At 39.0% G+C, this 18,959-nt stretch overlaps 1 protein-coding gene across 2 annotated transcripts in view; it reads right to left on the minus strand.

Annotated features, from left to right (window-relative positions):
• Positions 1-18,959, minus strand: part of LOC140238360 (uridine phosphorylase 2-like) — a 114,935-nt gene that overhangs the window by 40,434 nt on the left and 55,542 nt on the right. The window contains exons 5-6 of one of the 2 annotated variants that reach the window (XM_072318293.1): positions 18,256-18,396; positions 11,081-11,266 (exon numbers count right to left, since the gene is read on the minus strand). In XM_072318293.1, the coding sequence (XP_072174394.1) occupies positions 11,081-11,266; positions 18,256-18,396 (327 nt within the window). Of the gene's footprint in view, positions 1-11,080; positions 11,267-18,255; positions 18,397-18,959 lie in introns of those variants that run through there. The other variant, XM_072318294.1, reaches the window with a different exon arrangement.

The following is an 18,959-nucleotide window of genomic DNA, read 5'->3' on the forward strand; positions in this document are numbered from 1 at the left end:
ACCATACACTAACGGCATACGACATGTACATTATGTAGTGCACACACACACACACACATGCATACTGACGTACTGTACATGTACATGAATACACAACCACGCTACCCCTCGGCGCGACCCTCTAGCTGTCCCTGCATTCTCGCAATGATGTAGTCATCGCAACCGGGTTCTTCTTCGGTCACCTCTCTTCGAACACAAAATATGTGGATTAAAAGCTAGCACTTTCTTAAACATTCGTAGAATTCTTGGACACGTAGGGCGTTCTGTATAAATACATACATGGGAAATGATTACCCAGAACTGATGTGGGAATGTCAATGAAAAGTCCTACAATCATTCAATCATCACGGCTTGATTGTTTACTTGCCGCGATCACTGCACTGTACATGTGTTGTAGCGATCTGGCTCGCCATATATACACATGTACAGAAAAGCGAAGGCGGGCAGCGAGCTGAAATGCACGTGTACTGGATGGACGGAGGTCAAAACACACCAGTCAGAAGCTTGCTTTGTAAGTTTGATGTAAACGACAACTGACAGGGAATCTTTGAAATATTGTTGTGGTATTTTGGTAGATTTTTTGTGTAAAATATCAACAAAATCAAAGGTCGCTTGAAGAAAAATTGTCCCGTTTATCAGAGGTCCCCGCCCGATTATCCAGTGAAAATAACGTGCATTGGAAATGTTTCTGGGAAGCGTATGTCATTTAAGCGAGGTTCCCGATTATCAGATGCCCGATTATGCGATGAATACTGTATAACACTTAGGCCGATAAGACACTAGAGGAGCCTGCCCCCGGGAAAGGCCAAGACTTCACCGGCGTCGGCGGGCGGGTCCTCTACCTGCTTGCCGACGGGAATGGCGTAACCTTGCATTTCGGTGCAGGAGTAGGCAGGCAACATCTTTTCCTAAAACCTGTCCCCTTTCTTTCTCTGTAAATATCTCATTTGTAAATATTAAAAATAAATATAATTAGATTTGTAAATAATTAGAAGTAGTGTAGGTTTTTATAATTGAATTTAAGTGAATATTTGATTTAAATATATTTTTTGGAGTATATTGCCCAACCGGCAGAGAGCTTCACAAAACTAAAAGAACAACAACTGGTACCAAATAGGTATAGGGTGTAGATACATATAAGGTTTACATAGGCCTAGGCTCTAAGACTAGGTGTATGATTACGATTACGATTCTGGGATACGCTCAACATAACTCAAGAAAATATTATTTATTTTACCCAAGCTCGAACATGTAAAACAAAAATATTTGAAAATATATATTTTTGCAGTATTTTTGTAGCCCCAAATTATAAAGGCATTAAAAATAGCTAGAAAACATATTTTTACAGTATTTTTTTGCTGTAGCAGCACGATGTGACAAAAAATATTCAAAAAATATATTTTTATTATACAGTATTTGGTGTTTTTAAACTGTATGAAAAAAATATATATATTTTTTAAAATATATTTTTGAGGTATTTTTCTTACATTTTCAGTATATTTCAAATACAAAAATATCGTAAAAATATATTTTTGGGGTGATTTTTAAAATATTTTTATAATATTTTTGTGACATTTTTTTTTTCGAGCAGGGCAGATGTGCTACAATGCCCCTTACTAATCACATGCACATGAGCAAGCGAATGTCTTCACAACAAAGAAGAACTTGACATGCACAGCATCTTGGTCTCGAATCAAAAGTCCCACACAAAAGCACTTTCCACCATGCAAAAATGGCCACTGAATGGACCATATTTTTAAACAACCAACATATCCAAGCTCTGCAGGAAGAATGGACAGAACTTCCCCAAGACTACGCCAGACAGCTTGTCCAGAGCATGCGTCAGAGGTGCCTAGAATGTGTCCAGGCACAAGGAGGACATTCACATTATTGAAAATTGATGTTTGTGACTGCTTTTTTCGTCCTGTGACACTGATTTTTTCTTAAAACTTGTAAGCCTAAGGCTCACTGTGTTACATTTTGTGACTTATGATTTAGTGACCAAGATGCTGTGCATGTCATTCTTTTTTCTTTGTAATAAAGATAATCACATGCTATTGGGTATGTGGTTACTAATGGATATTGCAGCATTGATCCGTGTACAAAAATTGTTTATTTCTAGGGGGTGAATTTTTATGTGCGGCCTTTGACAGAAGTAGGTACCTTCTTTTGCTGTCCAGTGCACATGTGTTTCGTATAAATATGTACTATGTGGAAAATGACTATAAGGGTAGTCCCCATGGCCTGTCAGACAGCAAACCTGTGAAAATTCCATTTGCACCATGATATCAGGTATTTCCAGTCTTTTGAAACTTAAAAACATGTTTATGAAACACACCATTCATATCAAGGACCAAATTAAAATGGAAAAAAAAAATGTTAATGGAACTGAGAAGGGAACTAAGATTCTGTGGTTATGACTACATACAAGTTAAAGCGAGACCTTAATTCAATTATGAGATTTTTAGTTTTTATTGCACCTGATGTCAGTTCAAAGCTGCAGTTTCAATAGCAAGTACATATAGTGCATGGCCAGTAGTCAGGAGTGAAATAAGAAATTGTATGTGTATACACCTTTTACACCTTTATGAGAGTCCACTTGATTACAAAAAAAAAAAAAAAAACAAGAGACACGCGGGTCTAGCGCTCACCTGAGTATCGCAAGTTCACCTTTCATGCAGTCACTAATCTAAATTATTCACAGCTCTACTAAAATTTGACCAGGCATTCTCAAGTAGAAGATGAAAATGTACAATATGGGCCCATATTTTTAAAGATTCCTTAATTTGGGGGGATTGGGGCCCCCTGGGGCCCTCTGGGTGGGGCATGGTGCCCAGATTGATAAATTGAGATCCTGACCCCCTAGGGATGCTACCTGCCAAGTTTGGTGAAAATGGGTCATGGGTCTTGAGCCTTCAGCTCAGGTGAGCTAAAAATTAATTACTGCAATGAAAGTCATTGAGGGTAATCTTCAACTTGAATCCGTGTGCTCATACTAAGAATTTGTTGTATGATAATAATAAATCATTAAAGATAAATGATTTATATTTTTTCAGTTTGGTCAATTCATGTTTAAATACAATAATAACAAGAGACTCGTGGGTCTAGCGCTCACCTGCGTATCGCAAGTTCACCTTTCACGCATTCACTAATCTAAATTATTCACAGCTCTACCAAAATTTGACCAGGCATTCTCAAGTAGAAGATGAAAATGTACAATAAGGGCCCAAATTTTTTAAGATTCCTTAATTATTGGGGATTGGGGCCCCCTGGGGCCCTCTGGGTGGGGCATGGTGCCCATTTTGATAAATTTAGATCCTGACCCCCTAGGGATGCTACCTGCCAAGTTTGACGAAAATCCATCATGAGGTTTTCAGAAAGAAGATGAAAATGTACAATTCAGGCCCCCATTTGGACCTTCCCAACCACCCCCCCCCCCCACCCCTGCCCCCATGAGCACTGAAAAGTGGACCTGTGCGCTATACAAGTAGCCACTATTATTATTATTATTATTATTATTATTTAGGCCCCATTAGGACCCCTCCTCACCCCCCTCCCCTGGGTCCCAAGGGGGGCACCCCTGTTCTGCCATGAACAAACTTGAAACTACAGTCATCAATGTACTAACTCATAGTATTAACTTAGCTCCATCACTTCTGGTTCTAGAGAAGAACATTTTTAAAGATTCCTTAATTTTGGGGGGTTTTGCCCCCCTGGGGGCCCCCTGGGTGGGGCATGGTGCCCATTTTAACAAATTGAGTTCCTAACCCCCTAGGGATGCTACCTGCCAAGTTTGGTGAAAATGGGTCATGGGGTTCTCAAGAAGAAGATGAAAATGTACAATTTAGGCCCCATTAGAACCCCTCCCCACCCTCTCCCCTGGGTCCCAAGGGGGGCACCCCTGATCCTGCCATGAACAAACTTGAAACTACAGTCATCAATGTACTAACTCATAGTATTAACTTAGCTCTATCACTTCTGGTTCTAGAGAAGAAGATTTTTACAGATTCCTTAATTTTGGGGGGTTTGGGCCCCCCTGGGGGCCCCCTGGGTGGGGCATGGTGCCCATTTTAACAAATTGAGTTCCTAACCCCCTAGGGATGCTACCTGCCAAGTTTGGTGAAAATGGGTCATGGGGTTCTCAAGAAGAAGATGAAAATGTACAATTTAGGCCCCATTAGAACCCTTCCCCACCCCCTGGGTCCCAAGGGGAGCACCCCTGATCTGCCATGAACAAACTTGAAACTACAGTCATCAATGTACTAACTCATAGTATTAACTTAGCTCCATCACTTCTGGTTCTAGAGAAGAACATTTTTAAAGATTCCTTAATTTTGGGGGGTTTTGCCCCCCTGGGGGCCCCCTGGGTGGGGCATGGTGCCCATTTTAACAAATTGAGTTCCTAACCCCCTAAGGATGCTACCTGCCAAGTTTGGTGAAAATGGGTCATGGGGTTCTCAAGAAGAAGATGAAAATGTACAATTTAGGCCCCATTAGAACCCTTCCCCACCCCCTGGGTCCCAAGGGGAGCACCCCTGATCCGCCATGAACAAACTTGAAACTACAGTCATCAATGTACTAACTCGTAGTATTAACTTAGCTCCATCACTTCTGGTTCTAGAGAAGAACATTTTTAAAGATTCCTTAATTTTGGGGGGTTTTGCCCCCCTGGGGGCCCCCTGGGTGGGGCATGGTGCCCATTTTAACAAATTGAGTTCCTAACCCCCTAGGGATGCTACCTGCCAAGTTTGGTGAAAATGGGTCATGGGGTTCTCAAGAAGAAGATGAAAATGTACAATTTAGGCCCCATTAGAACCCCTCCCCACCCCCTCCCCTGGGTCCCAAGGGGGGCACCCCTGATCCTGCCATGAACAAACTTGAAACTACAGTCATCAATGTACTAACTCATAGTATTAACTTAGCTCTATCACTTCTGGTTCTAGAGAAGAAGATTTTTACAGATTCCTTAATTTTGGGGGGTTTGGGCCCCCCTGGGGGCCCCCTGGGTGGGGCATGGTGCCCATTTTAACAAATTGAGTTCCTAACCCCCTAGGGATGCTACCTGCCAAGTTTGATGAAAATCGGTCCTGGGGTTTTCAAGAAGAAGATGAAAATGTAAAAAGTTTACGCACGACGCACGACACACGACGCACGACGGACGCCGGACGAAGGGCGATCGCAATAGCTCACTTGAGCCTTTGGCTCAGGTGAGCTAAAAATTTACCACAAATATTTGAACAAATCTTTCATCACAATGATTTGAACAAATCTTTCATCACAATGATTTAGTACACAATTACCCTACTTGAAGTTCCAGTGAATATCATTTACCAATATCATTATTAAGAACAATTCTTGCCCAAAACACATTCATTTTCACAGGCCCAAGGTTCTCGAACAGCCTTGATAACACTCTAAGAGATGCTCTGACTTTTGCTTCCTTTAAATTAAAACTATAAAAAAAAATCTTTTGTCATCCTCACAAAAACAAATAAAGAAAGAAATTATTTCTTTGTCATTCTTAGAAAAATAGACAAATAAATAAATGGATAAGTATTTTTCTAAATATTAAGAGTTTGTGCTCCATTACAAGTTTCTACCCAAGCCTTAGCGACCTTTCCTGAAAACCGAATTGTAGACCACTCATTTTTTATCCCCTTCCTTTTTTGTTATGCCTCTCTTTAGTTTGTTTTCCTGCCTGTTCCAATCCTGCTTTCATTCTTGTCCTTGTAATAGTCCTCTTTTTTTCTGTTCCATAAAATATTATGTATTCATGTATGCGTAAATGTATATTGCCTTGTATTGTTTTAAATGGAAATGAATAAAAATCATTTGAATTGAATCAAATCTCAGTGAAGGCTACTTTGATATTCAACAAATATCTCAATATTTATGCCTAAAAGAGGCAAGGGATGGACATAACTTCATTTTATGGAGCACAGAATTCAAAACACGTACTTCTTGGTATTTGACAGACCTATGCGATGAAACATATCTATTAAGAAGAGGTAAATACAGGTTATCAGTTTGTCTAGTGTTATACAAATGTACATCTCTCATATTGAACACATCATCAAAGATAGAGGGTAATAAATTGTGAGTATACGTATACATAAACGAGGCTGTTTGTAATTCACATATATGTCAAATATGGTAAGTTATGGAAATATGGGTAGTTTGTCAACTGATTTGAGGTTTCTAACTGTGCACGAGCAAAGAAAAATCCTCTCATTAGTAGTTTCAACTTTGCAAAAGCACAGAAAAAATTTGCAATCAAAGCAAGAAACCTCTGAACAGTAATTTACACTGTGCATGCACAGCTTGACTCGAGAAAGGTGAAACAGGTCAACCTTGTCAATCCCCAGTTTTTGGTATTTTCTAAAAAAGCAATTCTTACTCTACATTATCCTAAAGTTCAGAATCATGAAGAGAATGGGATTGGTGTTGTTCAACATTCTTTATTATATCAATAAACAATGTAACATGAAAGCCTAGGTGTCAGAGGTAAACGGCATGGAAGGGTTTTTTTTTTCCTCCTTTTCTCCTACCCTCTTGTTTACGGTGGGCTACTGTCTAGGTAGAAAGAATTTTTAGGCCAACAGCTGGCGAGATCGAGGTTGCAAGCGGCACCCTTCTTGCAGCGCGGTAAGAAATGCTTGGCTGGGTTTCCCGCGAATTTTGTTATGATTCATTTGGTTATCAATAAAGGCCACACCCCGGTATTTGAATAAAGAGAATGTAAGTGACAGTGAGTAGTCAAATTACAGGTTAATTATTATTGTATTGGTATGGGAGTGAAAGGTTAGAATTAAGGGAATCGCACTGATTGGCGAGTGATAATGTATGCAAGGTTAAGAGCGAGAGAGGGAGCGTGAGAGAAGATAAATAGCTGTGAAGGAGGAATAAGAGAGGAGAAGCTAATCCGATGCGAGAGTGGAAAGACCGTTTGTGCCCATTTGGAAGGGTCCAGGCTCGTCGAAATAGGAGGGAATCCAGGATAAGACTCCGCTGAGATCCGAGCTAAAAGGCTGTGAGGGAGAAAGCGAGAGAGAAATTGAACCTGTGATACTCGGAGGCTAAAGTATTCCTGCTGCTGAGCGGAACTGGCAGACGGGGTACTGGACGACAACTCCGACGGCAGACGGCAACTCTCCGCGTGGGTGCAGGGCAGAAATAACTCCGCATCCTTATATTGCTACGAGCTGAGACAGCCGCATTGCCACGAGCTGAGACAGCCGCAGTGCTACCAGCTGAGACAGCCGCAGTGCTACGAGCTGAGACAGCCGCACTACTACGAGCCGAGTCCGGGACCAGCCGCTGCTCGGTGACACAGTCACGGTCGTCAGCAGAGACGCTGTCATCACTGGCCGGGCCAGACGGGTCGACGTCGGCACCGACGCTGCACCCTAGCGATCTACAAGACGCACGAGGGCGCCCTCCAGCGACATCAGAGGACACAGAACTCGACAAGATAACGCCTGACAGTTGATAGTTACAGGAGCTCCGTAGGCAGTAGTACAAGTGTAGTGTAATTGTAACAGGGAGTTTGATGAGGTTGATTTAATCTAAGGAATTCAGTGGAATATTTGATTTAAGTATATAAGCAGATAATTCATTTATGTTGCATTGCGTTATGATGAGATTTGTCAGAAAACATAGAACCCGCAGAGGAATTAAATTTTTGTTTATTGCATTGTGAATCCAAAAGATGCTGTGTTATTTACGTGGTCTATACTAGAGTAAAGTAGCGCAGTAAGTTCCCCCTGACACTAGGTTGTCTCCTGGATTGAACAGGAGGCACAAGGCAAAGACAAAGGACAATACAGGAAAACATGTAAATACTTCTTACATTGTAAAAAAACACACTCAGCAAGTACAGTTACGTACTCACAAATTAACCAAAGATACATTTATACACAAACAAATTATAATATGCAATACATGTATTTGATTTCAAAACATACCTTTCTATCATAATGATACAACTTCATCTCATTCTATAATTTCCATTTCTTTACTTTTTATATAAATCGTTCTCGTTAACCTTTCTCTCTCTCCCTCTCTCTCTCTCTCTCTGCCTTCCCCTCCTTCCTTTCTTATTTGTATACCTTTCTTTTACTCCATTATCATTAATTCATTTTACGCCTTCTTAATTTCTTCTCCAAACTTTCTCAGTAAAAATAACAATTAACAATACCAAATCATATAACATAAAATCTTATATATCATTTATACTAACAATAAACTAAATCTCAAATTCTTTTTTTCCTTATATACGCCTAAACATAAAATCTTAACACTAAAAAAAAAAAAAACTTTACTAATAATGTTTTTAGCAGTTTTTCTAGAACTTTTTTTTTTTTTTTTTGGTATGGAATAGCATGCTTTGGTATGTCTTAGAGGCCCCCTTTCATTTCTCAAAAACTCTATACACACTAATACCTTTTGAGAAGATGATGCTACGGCTTTGAAAGTTGGTATGAGCCATGAATAGAGTGTGCTAAGACAAGATGCTCAATTTGAGCTCAATTTGATAATCTCCTCATTGTTGCTGCTAGGGAGTTTTACATTTTTTTTTTTTGTCCCTCTTTTCTCAGTACACACTTTCCCAGAGTGTGAGCTTTGTTCCCAATATTTAGTAAGTTGGGAGAGTCCATTTGAATTGCATTACACATATTTTTTTTCTCTCTTTCAAAATCTGCCCTCAACGAAACATCCATGTCTGGCGACTTTTTGTTAGTTTTGTGATGCAGGATCACATAAACCTTGATGCTCTTGCTGGTCTACTCATAATATTCTCACCAATGTGCAGTGCATAATATTCTCACCGGTGTGCAATACTGAATATTGTAAAAGCTCAATATAGTGGCATCAAAGACTTTTGCCTTTTATGTACAGTTTATCTTCTAGTCAGTCTGTTTTAGGCATTTTTTTTTTTCCCCTTGTGTGGATTAACAATTTTATGATATAATCTGAATACTATTCAGACTAGGTACCAGTATGACAGTAACATGGTGTAATAATCGCATACACATACACACACACACACACACACACACACACAAAAGATACAATTCTGAATTTGTTTCAAGTTGCAGATTCATTTCTAACATTCGTACATCAATAATGATTAACATTAAAGACAGCCAATCCCTTTTGCATGCAAATTTTTGAAAAATTGGTGAGAACAGGTGTTGAAGAAAACACTAGCAGGAAACCTCCTGTAAATTTTGAACTCAAAATGGTCTTTATTTGTTTTGTTAGACTGACCATTCAGATTTGAATAATTTTTTTCGTTCTACGAAAAAATTTTAAATCCGAACTACTAAGTCTAGTTTTACAGACCTGTGTGATGCACTTAGTTGCACATGTAGTTCATGTAAGTGGTGTGTTGTCATTTGCCATTAATAACAGAGTAAGAGAAGCTAGTGGATTCTTCTTTTCTGACAGCTTTAAAGGTAGGGAATCCCATTTGCATGCCTTAAATGAAGAGTTGTATAACTACAGTGGTATGTTGAAGAGAGTATCATTTTAGAAACTCCCATAAAGTATTGAAAGTGGAAGGTAACATTTAGTACATTTTTATTGACCGTTAGATTTTGAATTGAATTTTTTTCGGGGCTCACCGTAAATTCCAGTACATTACTAGGCTACCTTTGCAGACCCATGCACTGCATGTGTGTCCATCATGTATATTTTGTGAAGAAAGTTCATCAAAACTTACAAACATTTCTATATACATTCTTGCCACACACTCTATATGTTATTACATCAGCTCTTATACTTTTAGATTTGTGTTTATAGATAAAAAAAAATACAGAAGACTGCAACAAAAAGGCTCAAGTGTGGCTGACACACAGAACTACTGAGTAGTTGAGTTTTGTGCATTATTCAAATTGTAGATAACTGTTGACTTCCAAATTTCTCAACAGTGGCCTAAACAAGTCCTCTGAGGTTCATATTTAATGTTTTGCTGCATTTTGGGAGGTCTGTAAAAGGTACCCCCTACCTTTAACATGCATATCTTTTGTTCCCAGTATAAGTATCAATATTTATAACCACAGGAGGAATAATGTATGCAACTGCGCCTAGTACACAGAATACGTTACAGTGAGCATTTGGTGCATTATTTGAATTTTATCGGCTAACAACCTTCAAATATCACAGAAATGTTATAGCTTTACGATAGTCTTGTCATTCTGGTGGAATATATCATGTTCTGTGCTATTTGGGAAGGAATGCAGAAGGGATGGCCCATCTTTAATATGTTCATGTCAGTCCCTCAATCCGAGTATACTCAGGTCCACAGCCTGGAAAATGTCAGCCAGTGTATACTCGGGACATGTCCTAAATAGGCTAAACCTGTTCCTTACGGGAACCTGGTATATCAGGTTCCTGTGGGAACAAGTGATATACAGGAATCTGGTACATCAGGTTCCCAAGATAAAGACAAGAGTGCCTGCTTTTGTGGCCTACATTCATGTTTCTTTGTGTTATAATGCCCCAAAAAAGGGGTTTGATAAAAAGATAAGAGTTTATTATATCAGTATTTGTTCTCTTGCTGTTGGAAAATGGATATATCACAGTAATATTTACCTTTTTTCTCATTTAGTTTGCGCTTGTGCAGCTATAAAAACTCGTATGAATATGTACATAGCGATCAAAGCTGAGCTCAGTAGATTTCTGTGTTCGCTGACACCAGTCACCCCATTCAAGTGCCAGGTTCTGTGTAGAACACAAGAGTCTGTGAGCCCATCAGCATACACTCTATTCATACCTCACACCCGATCGATACTCTCATTGTTTGATGGTACATGTACTTGACCATGGCGGGGGGGGGGGGGGGAATACATGCATTGCTTAACTGCTTTCGCACCTGGTGGATTACCAACCTGTCCGTTCTCTGTCGACTGGCAAAAAGAATCTCATTTGGAGGCATTAAAGGCACTGAGAGAATTGCGGTTTATGTGTTTTCTTATCATTCTCTCCTCAAATAAACCCTAGTTATTTCATGCGATATCATCAATTTTTCATCATACATTAAAAAATATTATTAAACAAGTGAGGTAAACTTTCTTACCAGGTTGTATTCTGGTTTGAACATCTCATCCAATGCTTTGTCTGTGATGACAACGGTCCCAGGTTCACAATTGATACCTCCACAGGTTCCCAATCGGATGAAGACTGGGTCTTTGCACTGGGCATAATGGACCAGCTTGATGATCTCATGTAGGACCACAGAGGCAGAAGGCTTTCCAATGCCATGCTGCCAGATAGGGAAATTGTTCAACAATGACGAAAGAATAAGTTTGCTAATCTATGTACTATAGCAGTCAAATGTGCCAAATTTCAAGCCAAATACTCATAGACTAAGGGAGTTAACTGAATCCACAGTATTTTCGTATGATTTTCATTCATAATATGCTGTTACCATGGCAACATATTGTTCAACAATGACGAAAGATAAAAACTGCATATCCATGTACTATAGCGGTCACATGTGCCAAATTTCAAGCTACATGCTTAAAAACTGAGGGAGTTAAGTGAATCCAAATTTTGGATTTTCACTCAAAATATGTTGTTACCATGGCAACACATTCTTCAACAATGACGAAAGAATAAGTATGCTCATCTATGTACTCTATATAGCAGTCACATGTGCTAAATCCAAAGCTAACTGCTCAAAGACTGAGGGAGTAAGCTGAATCCATACTTTTTTGTATGCTTTATAGTATTAAAAAAATGCTGTTACCATGGTAACATTTTGTTCAACAATGACGAAAGATAAAAATTGCACATCTATGTACTATAGCGGTCACATGTGCCAAATTTCAAGCTAGATGTTTAACCTGTTGAGGACGGTTTGATTTTGCTACAACACGCATTTCCCATAGACACCTGCCCGAGTATACTCGGGACTCGTCCTCAACGGGTTAAAAACTGAGAGAGTGAACTGAATCCAAAGTAATTTGGGATTTTGACTCAAAATATGTTACCATGGCAACACATTCTTCAACAATGACGAAAGAATAAGTTTGCTCATCTCTGTACTCCATATAACAGTCACACGTGCTAAATCCAAAGCTAAATGCTCAAAGACTGAGGGAGTAAGCTGAATCCACAGTATTTTTGTATGATTTTCATTCAAAATATGCTGTTACCATGGCAATGCATTAACTATGAAGAAAGATTAAGTTTGCATATAGTGGTCACACATGCCAAAATTCAAGCTAAATGCTAAAAGAGTGAGGGAGTAAGCTGAATCCACAATATTTCTGTATGCTTTTTACTGAAAAAACTAGAAATGTCGCTACAGCGACTGGTTATACCCCCGCCAAACAACATTTCATAAGCTTTGGTCAAAACAACATTTGATAAGCTTTGGTCAAAAAACTGAGGAAGTAGTTAAATCCGCAAGATCTTTCCTTGATCTTCTGCCATTAATATGCCGTTACCATGGCAACGTACTTTCGGGTACTGTCGAAAAATGCGTCTTGCACATCTACAACCAAAGGCACACATCTGTACCAAGTTTCATGGAAATTGGGCAAAAACTGAGGAAGTAGTTTGCAACACAAAATTTTCCATCATTTTGGCTCATAATATGTGAGCTGTTACCATGGCAACATACTTTTTGTCACTGTCAAGAAATGTGTCGTGCTGACCTATATCCTAAGACAAACATTCAATATGAATTCCATGAGAATTGGAAGAACACTGATGAAGCAGTTTTGCCATGAAGCATTTTGCCCTATATTATACCAATAACATGCCGTTACCATGGCAACGCACTTTTTGCCACTGCGGAAATATGTGTCTTGCACATTAACATATTCAGATGAACATCTGTACCTAATTTCATAAAAATTGATCAAAAACTGTAGGAGGAGTTCGCGACGCAAGATTTGTACCCATTTTTGCCCATAATATGCCGTTACCATGGCAACGTACTTTTGGGTACTGTCAAAAAATACGTCTTGCACATCTACAACCCAAGGCACACATCTGTGCCAAGTTTTATGGGAATCGGTTGAAAACTGACTCAGAGGAAGTAGTTCGCGACGCAAGATTTGTACCCATTTTTGCCCATAATATGCCGTTACCATGGCAACGTACTTTTGGGTACTGTCAAAAAATACGTCTTGCACATCTACAACCCAAGGCACACATCTGTGCCAAGTTTTATGGGAATCGGTTGAAAACTGAGGAAGTAGTTCGCGACGCAAGATTTGCAATGGACCGACCGCCCGACCGACCGACCGCCCGCCCGACCGACCGACCGCCCGACCGACCGACCGCCCAACCGACCGCCCGACCGACCGCCCGACCGACCGTCCGCTGATTCCTATATACCCCCTTCAAACTTCGTTTGGCGGGGGTATAAAAATGCTGCTATCATGGCAACACATTGTTTAATGACGAAAGATAAAGTTTGCACATCAACATACAATAGCTGACACATGTGCCAAATTTTAAACCAAATGCTCAAAGACTGAGGGAGGTAACTGAATCCAGTTATTTTTGTATGATTTTAATTCAGAATGTGCTGTTACCATGGCAACACATTGTTCAACTATGATGAAAGATTTGCACAGCTACGTACCATAGTGGTCACATGTGCAAAATTTAAAGCCATATGTGACCGTGCACCTCAAAACGAACATAAAGTCACACACACTGATTTTGCGTGAGGACTGAAAATAAGTGAAATGGGTCAACCTAGCCGAACTTGACTTTTTCATATTTTCTGAAAGAGCGGGTCTTCTTTTACATTATGCTAAAATTTGGTATCATAAAACGGGCAGGAAAGTGTGTTTTTTTTAGCAGTTTATCTCGAACATTTTTTGTAGAATAGTGTGATTAGGTGTGTCTTTAGAATCCCTGAAAAACCTTGTCCACACTCTTCACTTTCAACTCTAATAACTTTTGAAAGGATAGTGCTACTGCTTTGAAAGTTGGCATTAATTATGGACAGAATGTGTTAATGAGGCATTCTTAATTTCAGTTTAATCTTATAATCCCTTCATTGTTGTTACTCTGGTGGTTTACTTCCTGTTTTTTGTCCCATTCATCGCACAGCCAGCACGGTTTGGTAAAGATTAAGCGCTTGAATAGACACTGTACTTGAGAGCCTCTTTTCTCAGTTTACACTTTTCCTGAGTTTGTGCTTTCTTTCCAATACTTAGATAGGTTAGGAGAGTCCATTTGATTTGAGTTATACATCATTTTAAAGCTTAAAGTCTGCTCTTTCAGAATATTGTCTTAACTAAAAATTCATGTCTGGCGACTTTTTGTTTGTTTTGAGGTGCAGGGTCACATATGCTCACAGACAGAGGAAGTCAGCTGAATCCACGATATTTTTGTATTCTTTTTAGTGAAAAAATGCTGTTAGCATGGCAATGCATTGTTCAACATTGACAGAATATGTGTTCTGCACATCTACATAGTGGTCACATGTGCTAAAATTCAAGTCAAATACCCAGGGAGTTAGGCCAATCCACATACTTTTGTATGATAGGTATAAAACCTGCTGTTGCCATTGCAACAGATTTATTCACAAACAACTACACATTACATTGATCATATAATCCCAAATCTAAACTGAATTGCTACAAAACTAAGAGAGCAGTTCGATCCACAACACAAGATTTTTCAAAAAATTTGTCATTGCCATGGCAATGTATTATGCAATGCTAATGAAAAAGGTGTTTTGCATATCATCCTTTGATAGTGGTCACACATGCCAAATATGGCGTTACTTGCTCAAAAGATGAGAGAGTAGTTCGATCCAAAAGTTTTTATGAAAATATGCCCTTGCCATGGCAACACATTATGCGATACTAACGGAAAAGTTGTCTTGCACATCTACCTTTGATAGCGGTCTCACATGCCAAATTTGGGGTCAATTGCTCAAACATGGCAAGTGCCGTAATGTGTCTCGCCCACAAACGTACAACACCTTTTTTTTATTTTGTTCACAAATGGACCTATGGATCAAAAGTTAGGAGTCATAATTAAATGCACAGTACATTGGGCCCTTAAAGTTCATTGACCCCTGCCTGTGACCTTTGACCTTGTGGTGACCATCAACTCCCCAAGGTACATCTACCATCCAAGTTTGGTCACAAATAGACTTACGGATCAAAAGTTATGGTCCATAATCGAAACGCGCCCTAAAAACTTAACATTGGGCCCTAAAAGTTCAAAGACCCCGGTCTGTGACCTTTGATCTTGTGGTGACCAGTAACTCCCCAAGGTACATCTACCATCCAAGTTTGGTCACAAATAGACTTACAAATCAAAAGTTATGGTCCAGAATCAAAACACGCCCTGAAAACTTAACATTGGGCCCTAAAAATTCATCGACCCCTGCCTGTGACCTTTGACCTTGTGGTGACCATGAACTCCCCTAGGGACATCTACCACCCAAGTTTAGTCACAAACGGACTTATGGATCAAAAGTTAGGACCCATAATCGAAACACACCCTAAAAACTTAACATTGGCCCTAAATGTTCATTGACCCCTGCCTGTGACCTTTAACCTTGAGGTGACCTTCATACTTGGTAAAAGGTAAAACTTTGTACAACCACTCTTCCCTCCAAGTTTGATTCAAATTGAAGCCCAGAGTACAGAGTTATTCAAGTTTTTATTGCGTTACGGACAGACGACGGACGGACGCCGCAGGTGATCCCTTAGTCTCCCCTCACCTCCGGTGGGCTCGACAAAAATGAGAGAGTAGTCACATCTTCATTTGATAGAAGTCACATATTATGCCAAATTTAGGATTGATTGCTCAAAAAATGAGAGTAGTTCGATCCACAAGATTTTGCAACTGACCAACCGACCAACCGCCCACCCACCCTCAGAGTTATTCCTTTATATCCCCATAAACACTATGTGTAGGTGGGGGTATAATAAGCTTCACTATTATTGCAATCATCAGATATTTGGGCAAAATAGAACTTTGTATAGAAGTCACTCTATGGAGAATGACAATTTAGTAAATCTGTGACAAAAGGTAGCCATGTGTAATGAAAAAGTCTTCAGCAGTCATAGAAAGCATACAAGGTATGTGTACAGGAATATTCTGCAGTACATGTAGGCTAGGGTGTATTGCTCAGCCATGCATCAAGCACAAATCTGCCAATAGTGCCATGAACAGCTTATCAGAGTGTCTGCATTAAAAAACAGAAATGACTGACAGAACTAGAACTGTCACTCAATGTGATTAATACCCCACTTAAAACTGAGGGAGATAGCTATAAAACTAACAGTAATTATATGATACGCTAACAGCGTATCACCTATTGTGTTTGTATGGAATCTTTCTTTTTATTTTTTCTTCTTTCTTTCTGACGAATTCAATGAACAAAATATCTCAACAATGGCATAACCAATTAACATGAAATTTTCAGTCAACATATCCCATGTCAATATCTAACGACATGAAACTTTTCTTGATAACAACATATCTGTGAAGTCATCTGGGCGCCATTTTATAATTTTCAGGTGTCACATGATCTTCACAACTAAATGTAATTTCCAAATCATTTTTGGTACACATTTTATTTGGGATATATGACTTTTCCATGTCAAATGTCTATCAATGTCTACTCCAATAAAAGTTGCAACATCCACTCCATGGAGATCTGTATTCATGATTTGAATTCGTCCTTGGACAATGACTGTCTGTCTTTATCTTCTAATTAGCATGTAATTTGTGTTTGACAAGTTTATAGTGACTTTATTAGCATTACATCGGTATAGTACGTTCTTTAATTGTAAGGCTATTCCTCCCAAATCTATCTCATACTTTTTGACTGGCAATGTATAAATTGGAATCATCAGCGAACAATCTCAAATTAAAATAATAATTTGAATTTGGTAGATCATTAACATACAATAGAAAGACAGTTTATTCCAAAACAGACCCCTGAGGTACACCGTAAGTTACTAGTTTGCACTAGAGTACCTTGTTGCAACTAACAAATTGAAATCTGTTAGCTAAATAATCTTGAAACCAATCGAAGGGGCACACACTGCACCCCATAATGCTTTAGTTTCTTAAATGATGAATGATATTGAAAATAAAAATTACTACAGTGACCATTCCTTTGTCTATAGACTGAATAACATCATTAGTCAAGTTGATCAAGGAAAGCTTTGTACTATACTTTTTTTCTGAAGCCATATTGATGCTCATAAAATTTTATTCTTTTCTAGGAAAATAGTAATCCATCATTTCCATTGTTATCATTCCATTTTACTTTCTAAGCTTTCATCCTCTTTTTCTTTTTTGTTTTCTCCCCCCCCCCCTTCCTTCTCTCTACCTATAGTCCCATCTCTCCTCGACTTACCTTTCCTTCGAGATTGTTCATCCTTTCTCCATTTGATTCCACGTTCCATAGTCCACATCATTCATCGACTTCGTTCTTCTCTTGGTTTCATGAATCTTCACTTCTCTCTCCTGTCTCCATAAATTTCCAACCTTCAACTCCTCCCTCTTCCTCTTCCCTTCTATTTCATCTTTCTCCTCCTAACAATGTCCAAACATCTCACTTGATTCTCACTTTATTCTTCCTTACCACTCTCTCTGTTCCTTTTTCTCCCATCTGCAACTAGTGCAACTTCAAGTTCCAGCTCATTAATGTCCCCCGCTCTTTGCCTTTTGCCCTCCTTACAACCCCATATGTTGCTTCCCTCCTCAATTCTCATCTTTCTAGGCTCTTCTGCCAAGCAACAATCCAGATAAGTTTTACATACACATGATGTTACAGCTAACCTTTCTCCCTCATTACAGTTTTATCCTGGGTTTAAAATTCCTCTCTTTTACACATACCTTTTTGCGAGATACTAAGAAACCACTAATGAAATGTTACAGAACATACAATTTTAGAAGAATTCAAAGTTTATTTGATGAAAACTGATTTTGAAATGGCAGATATATCCCAAACAAAGTAAAACAAAGCAATGTTCTTGCCCAAAAAGGTGGGGCCCACCTTTCATCAAGATCTCTTTGTTCTATTTAGTTTTGGATATCTCAGCCATTTCAACACCAATTTTCATCAAATAAACTTTGAATTCCTCTTAGAATTACATGCTCTTTCATATTTCATAAGAGGTTCCCCTTTATCTCACAAAGAGATGAATACTTGAAGCCCCATCTCGACCAAAACTATATCACCCCTTTAATTATCAGTGAAGTACAATACAAGAATAAAGTTATGTACAATGCAAGGTGGAGGTCACTTACATTGACACAAAGAACACAACCTGACTTGAAGATGCAGTATCTTTCCCCTCTGGTATAGTCCTTCCACTCCACTTTCAGCTGTTCAGCTACAAACTCTGAAAACCTTTTCATCCGGCTTGGGGTTCCACCCATGCAGATAAACTATTAAGAAACAAAATAAAGACTTGTATAAAACATTGTCAGAAGGTCAGGTCCATTGAAAATCTTGCATCATGAGCTCCTTCTCCACTTTTGAAGCAATTCTAATGAAACTTAGGGTACATGATGACATTGAGGTGTAGATGTGCAAGACATGTTTTGTGTGTGTGTGTGTGTGTGTTAGAGAAAAGCATTGTCACAGTAACCACAATTTTCCCAAAACCTTGTGGAGCAAACTATTTTCACAGTATATAAAAAGGGATCGTAAGTATAAATGAAATTTCAAACTATTTCCATTTTTTTAAAAGATAGTAACTCTCACCCTGTAGTATAACACATTCATCTTCCACTATATATATGCAGTTTTGATGAAAAAACATGAAAAAGCAGTTTGAGAGCGCTTCCTTGCCAAAACGTTTCCAATATAATTTATGACAAGATGATATGTAGACGTCAAAACTAGGAAACAGCACAGCTTGCATGCATCAACCGAGCTAAATGTGTACAGCTATCCATGCGAAATCGCACATGAACGATGTTACTTGGAGGAATAGTTTAAGCAATTT

This window comes from Diadema setosum, chromosome 14, assembly GCF_964275005.1.
Source record: "Diadema setosum chromosome 14, eeDiaSeto1, whole genome shotgun sequence".
NCBI classification, from domain to species: Eukaryota; Metazoa; Echinodermata; class Echinoidea; order Diadematoida; family Diadematidae; genus Diadema; species Diadema setosum.